Here is a 12,309-nt window from a genome sequence, read left to right on the forward strand (position 1 = left end):
CATTGTACTACAGGCTCCTAAGTGTCTCCTTTTTTTTTTTTGGTCATGTGCTCACATAAGAGAGGCCATGTAGGAGATGGAAAGGGCTCTGAGCTGTAGGAATCTGATCCTGGCTGGTCTGTCACCAACAAAATTACCTTGGCCCCAGTCTCCATGTCATTAGAACAGGTGCACTGGATTCCACGCCCCCTAAAAATCTATGCCTTTGACGTTCTGTCACCAAGAAGAGGAGAATAAGTAGTATGTGGGTTAGCTGAATTAATTAAGCAGTCATGTACCACTGGGGAAAGCAAGAGGTTTTTGTCATAAAACAGAGGTGGAGACTGCAACCCTCCAACATTTTATTATGAAAATATTCAAACATACAACAAACTTTGAAGAATTTACAGTGAAATCCTACCTAGAGTCTATGACGAATATATTCATCCTTCTATGATCTCTCTATTCATCCATTGACTCATCTCATTTTTTATTAAGATTTGGCTTCTTTACCATAAAATTTACTCATTGTTTACTAATTGTTACTCATGAGTTTTGGTGATTGTGTAATCACAGTCAAGATATAGAACAATTTTCTCACCCTCAAGAGCTCTCTCCTTCATCTCAGAGTTGTCAGCCTCCCCTCCCCACTCCCTGCCCTGCCCCTGCCCTGCCCCCCACCCCTCACGAGAAACCACATGTGGCATGCCTTGCTTTGTTCAGGTGAATCACAACGCACCTGGGAGAGGGCAGCAAAGAGAGATGAGGGCCAACCAATGGCCTCTCGCACAGCAGGCCACTTGCGGCTCGTTGCCCACAAGCTTAGCTTGGGCTAATGACTATGCAATGCTCATTTCTGTTAGTTCATCAACAGGCAGTAATGGTATGTTCTGTCCCAAGTGGGGATATGAGGTCACTGGCCCTAGAATGCAGCGTCATCATTATATTCCTACTGAATCCTGGGAGGAGGCAGGTGCCCCCTTGACACAACTTTGTATCCTCTCCCAATGTTCTGACTGCTCTCTGATGACAGTCCTTCCCTTGTGCCCATCAACAGCCTATGGAAACTCACTTCCCATGTCATCGGTGATAGCAGCGGCTCAACACTCATCTTCTGCACCTGCAGGTAAGGCTCGTTCTTTTTGTATCATGTCTTCTGATCAATTTTGCCCACTTGACAATGAATGAGTGAATGAATATATGTCACTAAAGATATACAAGGATGGGCAAAAGTAGGTTTACAGTTGTGAGTACACAAAGCACAGACTTTATTCTTGTATTATTATTTATTAAGTATTATATTATTTTCCATATGAACAACTGTAAACCTACTTTTGCCACACCCTGGATAGTGTCACTGGGGATATATATATATATATATATATATATATATATATATATATATATATATATATATAGTAATGAACAAAACAGACCCCCATGTAGGCTATATCCACCTGAGGAGGGGTATGACAACCATGTGGTGAGCACTGTAATAGGGGAGCACAGAGTGCCCAGAAGAGGGTCTCCATCCAGACCTGGAGGACAAGAGCAGGAGGAAATAATATCTAAGCCAAGAACTGAAGGGTGAGGGGCATCGGGATTGTGCCAGGCAGGAGAGAAACCAGGTTGTTAGACTCCCCATGGGCTGAAGGGTGGGAGACATTAACATGCTTTCTGAATCAGAACACGGGGCTGGCCAATAACCAGACAGAATTAATGAAGAGCAAAGTGACTCATCTCTTCAGGATGGTTTTTTGCTGTGATCAGGAATGAGTGATATTTCAGAATATTGAGCCTTGAGTTGGGTTTTGGTTTTTGACAAATTAGGTCCAGTCTGAGGTCAGATAAGGCAGGAATAAAACAATGGACCCCTCATTCTCTCAGTCTAGCTGTACAGCCAAAAGATTTGGGAGGAGCCATTGTCACTGCCCTGGAGTCCGAGGGCAGCCCTGGTGAAATGGCTCTTGGCCATTGGCCATGGTCTTGGGAGCATGGCCATCACCAGCAGTCCCATTGTTGGCCCTATGAGCTTTAATTGCCTGAGTGCACCCTCCACATCTTTCTCTTCTATGTTAACATTTTTAATGTGTCTGTCCAAGCTCTCTTCTTTGTATTCACTGTTTTAAACATTTTTAAATTGAGGTATAATCCAGATATGACATTATATTTGTTCCAGGTATAAACATAGTGATTCAATATTTGTATATGTTGACAAATAAGCAGCACAATAAATCTAGTTAACATTTGTCACCACACAGAGTTCTAGATTCTTTTTCTTGTGATGAGAACTTTTTTTTAAAGATTTTTATTTATTTATTTTTAGAGAGGGAAGGGAGGGAGAAAGAGAGAGAGAAAGAAAGAAACATCAATGTGCGGTTGCTGGGGGTCATGGCCTGCAACCCAGGCATGTACCCTGACTGGGAATCGAGTGATGAGAACTTTTAAGAGCTACTCTCCTCCACATCTTTCTTTTCTTCATTTGCTCAATAACTGTTCATCTTGCATGCCTACCATGTGCTGAGCACTGAGCCAGTGATATGGTGCATGAATAGGAGACCTGGCCATAGTCTCACTTCTTAGGGAGTCTGCAGTTTGGAGGGGGACAAGTCTTGCACACAGAAACCCATACAGAAGACAGAGATGGTCTATGATATGAAAGAGCCCCTCATGCTCTTTCTGTACCAGCCCCACCCCACCCCATCGCTCCCCTACCCACCCCCCACCCCCACCCCTGACCACAAGCATAATGCAGTCAGGGGAGAACAATTAGGAAAGGAAGTGAGCTGTTGAGAGCCATTCCCTTGCACCCTGGCTTCTCCTTCCTCCCTCTTTTTTTCCTGTTAGACACTATTATTGTGAGCAGCTTCTCTACCACTTACCCACTCACGTATGACTCATCGATACTGCCCCAAGGGGAAACAGCAAGCCCTGAGTCCATGTGATCTTCCAGTCTTCTTCCCAATTCCAAATAGGCAGCAGAGAACTTGGCCCAATTCAGCCTATGCGTCAGTTCCTCTGAAGTCAGACATGCACTCAAGCTGACCAGGCAGATTCAACCATGGGTCACATGGCATTGACCCCACGGTCCCTCCTGGTTTTGGGTAGAACAGGTTATCTAAGAAGGGGGTATGGATAAAGAAGACATGTATGAATTATCTATTGCCATGTAAAACCACTCCAAAACACAGTGGTTTGGAACAACCACCATTTGTAGTTACTCATGAGTCTGTGGGTCAGCTGGGCAGTCCTGCAAAGCTACGGTAGGCTTGGCTGGTTTGTGCTGACCTTAGAAGACTCCCTCATGCATTTGTGGTTAGCTGGCAGGTCAGTTGGCCTCAGATGCTGGCCTAGGATGACCTCACTCACATGCCCTACATTTCCATAGCTGTTATCTAAGATGACAGAGGTGACAAGGTCAGGTGTCTTTTATCACTCAGCCCAGTAGCTCAAGCTTATTCACATGATTGTCCCAGAGTTTCCATGAAGACCTCTTGAGATTTCTTGAGCTCTATGTGGGTGTACCATTATTATTGCTATATTTTATTGGTCAAAACAAGTCACAGGCCACCAGCCCAGAATCCAGGGGTAGGCAGATAAATCCGACCTTTTGAGAGGGGGTGCTATAATGTCACATTGTGAAGAGCCAGGCTATAAAGAAGAGAACAACCGGGGCCATTTGCATGAACGGTTGGCCACAGACAACCGGTCTTCAGACAGGGTGTGGATGAGTTGGATGTTAGAGGCTTCCTAGCTGGGGGGTGGCAGGGGATCTCTCAAGGCAGCAGGAAGAGTGTGAGTAGCAAAGTCATGGGACACAAGGAGAGCTGGGCTGGGGAGAAGGTCATCCAGCCACCAATAAGCAGAGGGCACTTTTCTCACCCTGTGATTCCTTCTCCCCCCACTCTCCCCAGGAGGCTGGGCCTCGGTGAGGCTGGTGGGCAGCCCTGGGAGCTGCGCAGGCCGCGTGGAAGTTTTCTACCAGGGGACCTGGGGGACCGTGTGCGATGACCTCTGGGACCTGGTGGAAGCAAACGTCGTCTGCAGGCAGCTGGGGTGCGGCTGGGCTGTGGCAGCTCCTGTTGAGGCCTACTTTGGGGAAGGTTCTGGACAGATCCTGCTGGACAATGTGCACTGCAGGGGAGACGAGCAGCACCTGGAAGAGTGCACCCACATTGGCTGGTTCTCCCACAACTGTAGGCACGGGGAGGATGCCGGCGTGGTGTGTTCAGGTGAAACCCCACTCCCCTCCCAGGCAGCGCCCAGCTTTGGCTCTTCCAAGACAGCACTCACAGCAGGTGGTTTTATCTCTCACACTTACAGATGCCGAACCCTGGGCCAACATGCCAACAGGTAGGGAAGGTGACGTCTCCAGGTGCAGCTTATCAAAACCTTGGGGAGGAGCCTCTGCTGGAAATGAGATGTTTCCTACCCTCAAGCTGGTGGAGTGACTGAGATGTGGAAGCCCCTAACTGCCCAATGGAGAGATGGAGAGAAGCTTAGAAACCTCCAGTGCAGGCCCACTTCCCCCGTCTCCTTCTACTCTGCAGAGGAAGCAGATTCAAAACTTCTCAGGCTTCTGAGTAGCACTTTCTGCTCACCAGTTCTGAGGGCTGCATGGGGATGGCAGTGAGACATGGATGGGGGGTGGGTAAGATATGAGAGGCAGTTAAGGACCCTTCCTTCCCAGAGGCAGATGTTGGTGGGCCAGACCTGGCCAAAGTCAAGGCGACCCAATTCTGTCCCTACCCTCTCCTTGCCTCTGCCTTGTCCCTGGTGCAGCCCTGGCCCCACAGGGCTACCCGTACTGCTGGTTTCCCACATGCTCTCAACACCAACACCCGGAGATTTTCATGCCAAGCACCATCTTTCCTTCCTCAAATCCCTAGGTCCCTTTAGCCAGCTATGAATGAAGCTGGGTAGACAAGGTCTAGTAAAGCTTCAGTCATATTCCCTCCTGGTTTGTCACTTCTAGTAGGTGGGAATGTATTGGTCCTGGGAGAGAGTCTCCACTGGGAGGTTCTGGGCCAAGTGTCATTGGTTGGACAGATGTTGGGGACATGGAGGAGGATCCATAGCATCCTTAGGCCCTGACCCACCATCTCTGAGCAGCAGATCAAAGGGATCATGAATCGGTACCTCTTGCTATTCTTACATGGCAGCCTTGTAACTCCAGGCACTTGGGTCACTGGAATTGGCTATAGGAGCCAGAATTTTGCATCTTTCATTTTTTAACCACCCTCTCAATTTAATATCTTATGTGTGTATCTGGCAAGAGGCTAAGGCACCCATGTCTGGGATGACTCTAGATCAATGTTTCTCTCCCATACACTAACCTCCCTCCATGCTCTGACCTCTCTCCCAGGGACTGACTCCATAGTTCTCAGAGGGGCCCACACAGTGTGTCTGTTACAAGCTCCCCCGGGTCTCATGTACAGATGGAGGTGGGGACCTCAGTGCCCGCTGACAGTTCGTATGTCCTCTGTGTGTTTGACAGGTCACCCACTGGCTGTCATGGAAGGGACAATCCCTGCAGGTGAGACTTTGGTCATGAAAGCATCTGAATTTTGGGGGAAAAAGTAAAAGATGTGTGAATTACAAAATTAGTGAACTGATTTATTAAAAAATGGAAATTCTAAGCTATCTTTCTGCCCATAGGAAAACCCCAGTGTGGCAGGGTTATTACCAACTCATCTGGAGCCATCAGGAATCCCCCACAGAACACGATGCACGACAACATAACCTGCGTCTGGGAGATCAGGGCAAGCACGTCCAATCACATACTGCTGGCGTTCCCATACCTCAAGTGAGTCCTAAGTCCGTGACTTCAGTACACGGTGTACTTTGGAAGTCCAAGCACTTACTTCCTCGGTTGGTTCTCACAACTAAAAGAGTCCTTCCTGCCTTTAAGTTTTATTTTGAAATAATTACAAATATATAAGAAGTTTCAAAACGATGAGTTCTGTGTACCCTTCACCCAGGCTCCCCCATTGGTGGCATCTGAATATAACTGCAGAGCAATATCAAAAGCACACACTTGACATCAGTGCAATACTGTTAACTTGACTATAGATTTCTGACTCAGTTTTCACCATTTTTACGTGGGTGTGTGTGCATACATGGGTGGGTGGGAGTGTCACAGACACTTGGGTTGAGATTAAGACACTGTGTGTGTGTGTGTGTGTGTGTGTGTGTGTGTGTGTGTGTGTGTGTGTGTGTGTATTTCAGCCTGCTGGCTAAAGATGCAGATTCCAGGGACCCACAAGCCCAATAAATCGGAAAACCTCAGGTTTTAATGTCATAGTCAAGGTTGATGTTCTTCATAGGTGAATGTCTTATGGAACACCCCCAGGGACAACCTGAATTATATATTACCCTGGAATTTTGTTTAGTGGAACAATGACTTGGAGCGGAGGGCTCATGAGCTGAGCCATGGGAATGGGTTTCTGATTACAGCACTAACAGCATGTAGACAGAACTTCACAACACACCACAGGAGACAACAGCTGTTAAAATCAGGCAGCTTCCACAAAGCAAGCCAGCAGATTGGTGTGTGTGTTCTTCCCTCTAAGCAGGTCGGCTGTCAAAAGTTGACACATGGCTGGTTCGGATCCTGGAGCCACGTCCTACACCAGCAGACAGAGCAGCCTCTGCCCCCTTCTGCCCAGGAGATCGATTAGCTCGGTTCGCCTGGCTCTGCCCTTGGCCCTAGGCTTTGAGGTGCCCTGCAGCCTTGGTCTCAGCAAGGGTGTACCTAGGGCTTCAGCCCCCTCTTTCCTGTTCCGGTTAAAATCCTGTTCCTTCTTGGAGAGGAAAAGTGAAAGGAAAGGAACCCATCCTTCCTTTTACTGACGGACAAGCTTTTCATCGATCCCCAGCTTTATGGTAACCACCCGAAGGGCGGCCTCACAGCACACCTCACAGGTCTGCTGGGGGGGGAGACTGAGACACTCACCCCCCACCCCCCATCGCTGCTTCCTTCCCCAGCCTGGACTGCACCAACGAATATTTTGAAATCCTGGACGGTCCTCCATCCTCCGTAACGTCCCTGGGGAAGACCTGCTATGGCTTCTACCTCACCTACTCGTCCTCCTCCAGCTCGATGACCCTGAAGTACTTCCGAAGCTTCAACAACATAGGAAAAAACTTCATTGCTTATTATTATTCCGCAACCAAAGGTAAGAATGGTGGGTAAGATCAAGTGCCTGGAGCTGGACTGTCTCCCTGGGGACAATTATAGTCCCATTGCCACTCTGGGACCTTGAGACTTGCCCTCCCTATGCCTCAGTCCCTTGCCTGTGGCATGGGGACAGTCGTGCAACCTTACTGCTAGGTTTGTTGTGTGGCTACCTGAAATGACACAAGTAAAGCACTTATTGTGGGCCATCAGAAATGCTCGGAGATTTGCAGCTGCACCATGAACTATTTAGTTTTACATAAGCGTCTTCTTAAAGTCCATTTAGTAGGAAGCCGTGTCTGCAGCCACTGCAGACCCCAGGCGGGTGTGTTAGCTCCTACACAAGAAGGTGTGGTGTCAGCCTCAGAGAGGCTCACGCACAACGCAGAGTGAGTTCCAGACAAACTCGGGTGACACCATTAGAAGACAAATAAAATATAGTAGATTAAGGCAAACAAACAGAATATACTAAATTAATGTGGGCATGCATCTCAACCAAAGACATTAGGAAAGAGAAACTGATTTACAGTACAAAAAAAGTGTTAGGGAAAATATAGGAAACAACCTCAGATTTGTCTTTAAACCCAGCAAGGCTGTGAATAGAGAGACAGGAGGTAGGCAAGGCAGGCAAGAGAGCTGTGCAAGCGCACAGATGATAGGGGTAAGGTGTGTGACAATAAGGCAGACAGGAGCTAAGTCAAGGGTTCTGATGAAACGCAGGGTACTCAAGGTCAGGTCATGACCACAGGAGTGATCAAAATAAGACTATACAGAAAGCCTAGTTACTGCCAGACAGCATTTTAAGCACTTCTCACGTGTTGCCTTCTTTAATCCCCATGCAAACCCATGGTTCTTCCCCTTTCACAGATGAGGGAACTGAGGCTTGAGAGAGTCATTAATTGTCCCGAGGTCACCCAGTGATGGGCCCTTCACTATTCACCATTAAGAGAAGAGGCTGAACTCATGGATGGTTCTTCTAGCATCTGCCTTGGCCTGTTCAAATGGTCTTTTAGCAAGCACCAGGGTGACTCACTGAGAAAATGTGGGAAATGTGCTATAAAACACAGCAGGGATGCTCTATGTCACAAAGTATATCAGGGGATCTCACTGTCATTGACATGAATCAGTTATTGATGCCAGTTTCCTTGTATTTGCAGAACCAGTTCCACAGACCCCGCTCCTGACCGGTGAGTCATGTTTACCACTGCTACATAATCTTCACCCCTAGTTCACGTTTCTTCCTCTGTCCCCACTCTTGGTGCTTTCACTGTGCTTTCACAGTCTGATCTTTCACGCATGTCTCTAATTGCCTGCACAAATCTACCGGAGCTGAGGGATTCTGTCCACACACTTTTGCATAAGTGTAATGCTCATTCCCAGGGGAACAAAGTCACACACATCAACAACTAGGTCACTGCATATTCATCATTGTTGATTTGATTTCCTATCAAAAACAATGCAACACACCTAATCAGACATTCCGAATTTCGGGAAAGTCGACAACAATAAAATGAAGCTGAAGCATGCTGAGAAATGGCCATTTTCCCCAGAAGAACCTGATGGTGAGTGCATTTTAGCACAGAAGGGTACAAATTGTATTTCCGGTGACTGAACAGAAAAGGCAAATATTGTTTCCATTGGATCCCACACAGCTGAAAAACATCAAGACCCACAAGTAAAGAAAGTTTGATTTCAGAGGTTACCTCTTATAAAGATGATAGGGAGAAGGAATCTGCCAGAATCTTCATGCTGAGTGGAGAGCTATCTCAGAATGCTGCCATCTTGTCTTGTCCAAGTTCTCCCTTTTTGTTCAATAATATTTTCTTGTGTCCACAGCAATCCCAACGACAACACCCTTGATGGTAACAGCAAGACCAGGTAAGGCCTGGAGTGCATCCTTATGCTTTCCCAGCTGTCCTTTCCTCTTGTCACCTGCATCTGTATCTACTTCAGGGGCAGAAACCAGACAAACTGCAAGTGGTTTGTCTATTTGCAAATGGACCAGTTGACTGTAGCCAAACTTTTTAGGGCCATTCAAAACTATTAGGAACTTTTGTCTCTAGCATGCCAGGGTGAACACAAAGTTCATTTTCTCAGAGCCTTTCAAAGTCATGAAACCGAGCAGGTTACAATGCCTACTAGTACAATTCGATCTTTACATGGCTAGTGGTGATCATAGTTAACCTCATGCCCACATCACTCATAGACGTTTTTAAAGGACGTAGAGTGTCAGAGCCATTCCAGAGGCAGTGAGATGGAATAGCAGAGAAGAAAAGAAAAATGGTGAACTTTGGAATTAGGAGGCCTGCAACTCAGATGTGAGATGTGGGGGGGACTCTCTTTGCTTCTCTATCAGCTTCTTCAGAGAGAAACTCGGTGTGCCCATCCTCCCACAAAGCACCTCACAAAGCCACATACCACGGTGCACATTGTTAATAATGTTCTTCTACATTTAGCCAAAACAGATTGATACATCTCTTTGACTCCATAGTTACTCAGTTCATGACCATTTTAGGTTAAATGGTATTTTGACCATCCTGATGATCTATCAGATCTCCAACCACCAGGTTGACTAGTTGACTGACCTTTACCAAGTTCTCCAACCCAAATAGGAATGCGGGGGCAGGGAGCTCAACCAGCTCACGGGAAGTGTGTGCTGTCTCCAGAGGACAGTGGTCACCGGGTCTCTGCCTGCAGGGAGCTGGCCAGAGCTTCGGCTAGTCGGCGGCTCAGGTCGGTGCTCAGGACGAGTAGAGGTCCTCTACCAGGGGGCCTGGGGCACCGTGTGCGATGACCTGTGGGACATAAGCGAAGCCGAAGTCGTGTGCCGGCAGCTGGGCTGCGGTCGGGCCGTGTCTGCCCTCGGGCAGGCACACTTTGGCCCAGGATCTGGAGACATCCTCCTGGACAACCTCCAGTGCTCTGGGGTGGAGCGCTACCTGGGCCAGTGCGCACACTCAGGCTGGGCGGAGCACAACTGTGGCCACCACGAGGATGCTGGTGTCACCTGCTCAGGTATCCTCTCCTCTTTCATACAGTCACTGCCAGTTTCAAACAGCTTCAAGACCTCGCTGTTGGAATTCAGAGTCATCTAGGGAGAGGACAGGAGCTCAAACACATATCATTCGATTTTTGCTTCAGCTCTTCTAACTTGGTTAAAGAGAGAAGATTTTAAGTGTTAGCCTTTTAGAATAATACCTCCTCATTTTCTAACTTGGTAGTAAGAACCACCAAAGGTGTGTGTGCTTGACTGGATACAGACCTGTGCAAAGCAGATGTTTAATTATGGGAATTTTTAATGTATTTTTAATATTTATTTATATTTTAGAGAGGGGAAAGCAGGGAGAAAGAGAGGGAGAGAAACATCAATGTGTGGTTGCCTCTTGCGTGCCTCCATCTGGGGAACCTGGCCCACAAACCAGTCATATGCCCTGACTGGGAATCAAACCAGAAGCTCTTTGGTTTGCAGGCCAGCTCTCAACCCACTGAGCCACACCAGCCGGGCTAATTATGGGAGTTTTTAAGGAGCCTATCAGCAGGCTTTCCCTTCAAAGGGCAGCTGGTATAATCCCATCAGGGAAGAATTCACAGCTGGAGAGAACTGAGACTGGATCTGAGAGCTGGTGCCAACACTCAACTGCACTGGCAACATGTAGACTCCCAGTTTCATCATCTGTAAAGTGAGGAGACTAATTGCTTTTTTGCAGAATTGCTGAAGGTTTCACACTGTCTTCTGTAAAGCACTCTCACAGCTCCTGGCTGGGGGCTGCATATTTGGCAATTTTTACTGCCATTTTCCTCACTCAGTCATACCACCGAGGAAATCAGTGAACTGAAATGGCTCATTTTAATTGCCTTGTGCCAATTTTTAAAAACACTGTGGCCTTATGTGCAAACAATTAGCTAGGAATAATTGAGTCCCCTCTGGAATGTCTATTAATACCCCCCTCTGATAATGGGATGCTTTTCATAAACTAGCAGCGGTAATGCCTAATGCGACTAGCTAAATCAGGAGCCATAACTCAAAGTGGCCCTCGTCACAGAGATGCCCGTGCGAGGAGCAGCCCAGTCGTATGTCAGTACCCGCTACCTGTGACTTCTGACTGTGGGCACATATAAATCATTATTGCCTTGTTTGCTGTGTATTCGTTTGTCCATCTTTTTGCTTTGTGGCATCGTGTCATGTGTGGCCCGACAGCCTCATGGGGAGGGGGCACATGTCATTTCCAAGTCTCAATCTTCTGGAGGGTGACTGTCTAAATCTGAGGGGCCCCCAAAGACTTCCCAAAGTGAAGTCTTTGTGGCTCATTGCCACAAAGTCGGCACTTTGAGCCACGTCATCACAAGCAGGCCCGTGACATCTGGCCACGTTCTCCAAACACCGAGCAGACCGGCAACCAGACCAAGCTGCCCACCAGGCCCCCGGGGGAACCCGCTTCCCCCCAGATGGTGTCAGTTAAAGGCACTAATGCTCCCTGTGCCAGATCAACACACTCATATAAGGATGTAATTAAAATCTTTGTCTTCAGTTATGAAAAGGCAGGATTTCTAAAAAATACTGACCTAATGATTCTCTGTGTGAACAGATGCGGAGGAATCACTTACTAACAATCCAGGTAGGTCACACTTTTTAAAAATTTTTCGATGGGACTGAAATGGCAGCTGTGTTGATTGGCCCTGGGCCTGTTTCTTCTTCCAGCTCAAAGTTCATCCTCTCTCTAAAGCACAGAGATTTTTCTCACCATTGAGAAGTCATTCAAAAGTCTCATCTGGATTTATTACTTCTGATTTTTTTTACATGTGCTGGTGACTGTGTATGAGAGAGAGATTCACACACAGGCATGGCCTTGCAGGCTCTTTGTGTGCGCTTTCCCCTCTGGCTGGAAGGCCTTTCCCCACTCCCTCCCTGACCAGCTCCTCCTCCCTGTTTTCCCACCCAAGTGCTAATCAAGCTCAACCCTGCTGAGCTTCCTAGATCAGACGAGATCGGGTGCGTTCAGGGTGGTGTGGCTGTAGACTTCTTCTCCCTGTTTTGGGGGACTTCCCAGCCCAGACCACCTCCCCACTTAGTCTCTCCCCTTAGAGCGTTCTGTTCTTTCTCTTCACTGCATCGATCACACTGTGGAACAGTGTGTTAGACTCGTGTCCATATC

At 47.6% G+C, this 12,309-nt stretch overlaps 1 protein-coding gene across 1 annotated transcript in view; it reads left to right on the forward strand.

Annotated features, from left to right (window-relative positions):
- Positions 1 to 1,201: 1,201 nt before the first annotated feature.
- The window catches only part of LOC123829050 (deleted in malignant brain tumors 1 protein-like), a 53,743-nt gene continuing 42,635 nt past the window's right edge, over positions 1,202 to 12,309 (forward strand). Inside the window, exons 1-6 of the mRNA XM_045854528.1 lie at positions 1,202 to 1,211; positions 3,894 to 4,175; positions 5,477 to 5,515; positions 5,638 to 5,785; positions 6,967 to 7,157; positions 9,854 to 10,171. Of these exons, the coding sequence (XP_045710484.1) occupies positions 1,202 to 1,211; positions 3,894 to 4,175; positions 5,477 to 5,515; positions 5,638 to 5,785; positions 6,967 to 7,157; positions 9,854 to 10,171 (988 nt within the window). The remainder of the gene's footprint in view (positions 1,212 to 3,893; positions 4,176 to 5,476; positions 5,516 to 5,637; positions 5,786 to 6,966; positions 7,158 to 9,853; positions 10,172 to 12,309) is intronic.

The sequence above is a fragment of the Phyllostomus hastatus genome, unplaced genomic scaffold, assembly GCF_019186645.2.
Source record: "Phyllostomus hastatus isolate PE091 unplaced genomic scaffold, TTU_PhHast_1.1 phas_scaffold_1066, whole genome shotgun sequence".
Taxonomy (NCBI): domain Eukaryota; kingdom Metazoa; phylum Chordata; class Mammalia; order Chiroptera; family Phyllostomidae; genus Phyllostomus; species Phyllostomus hastatus.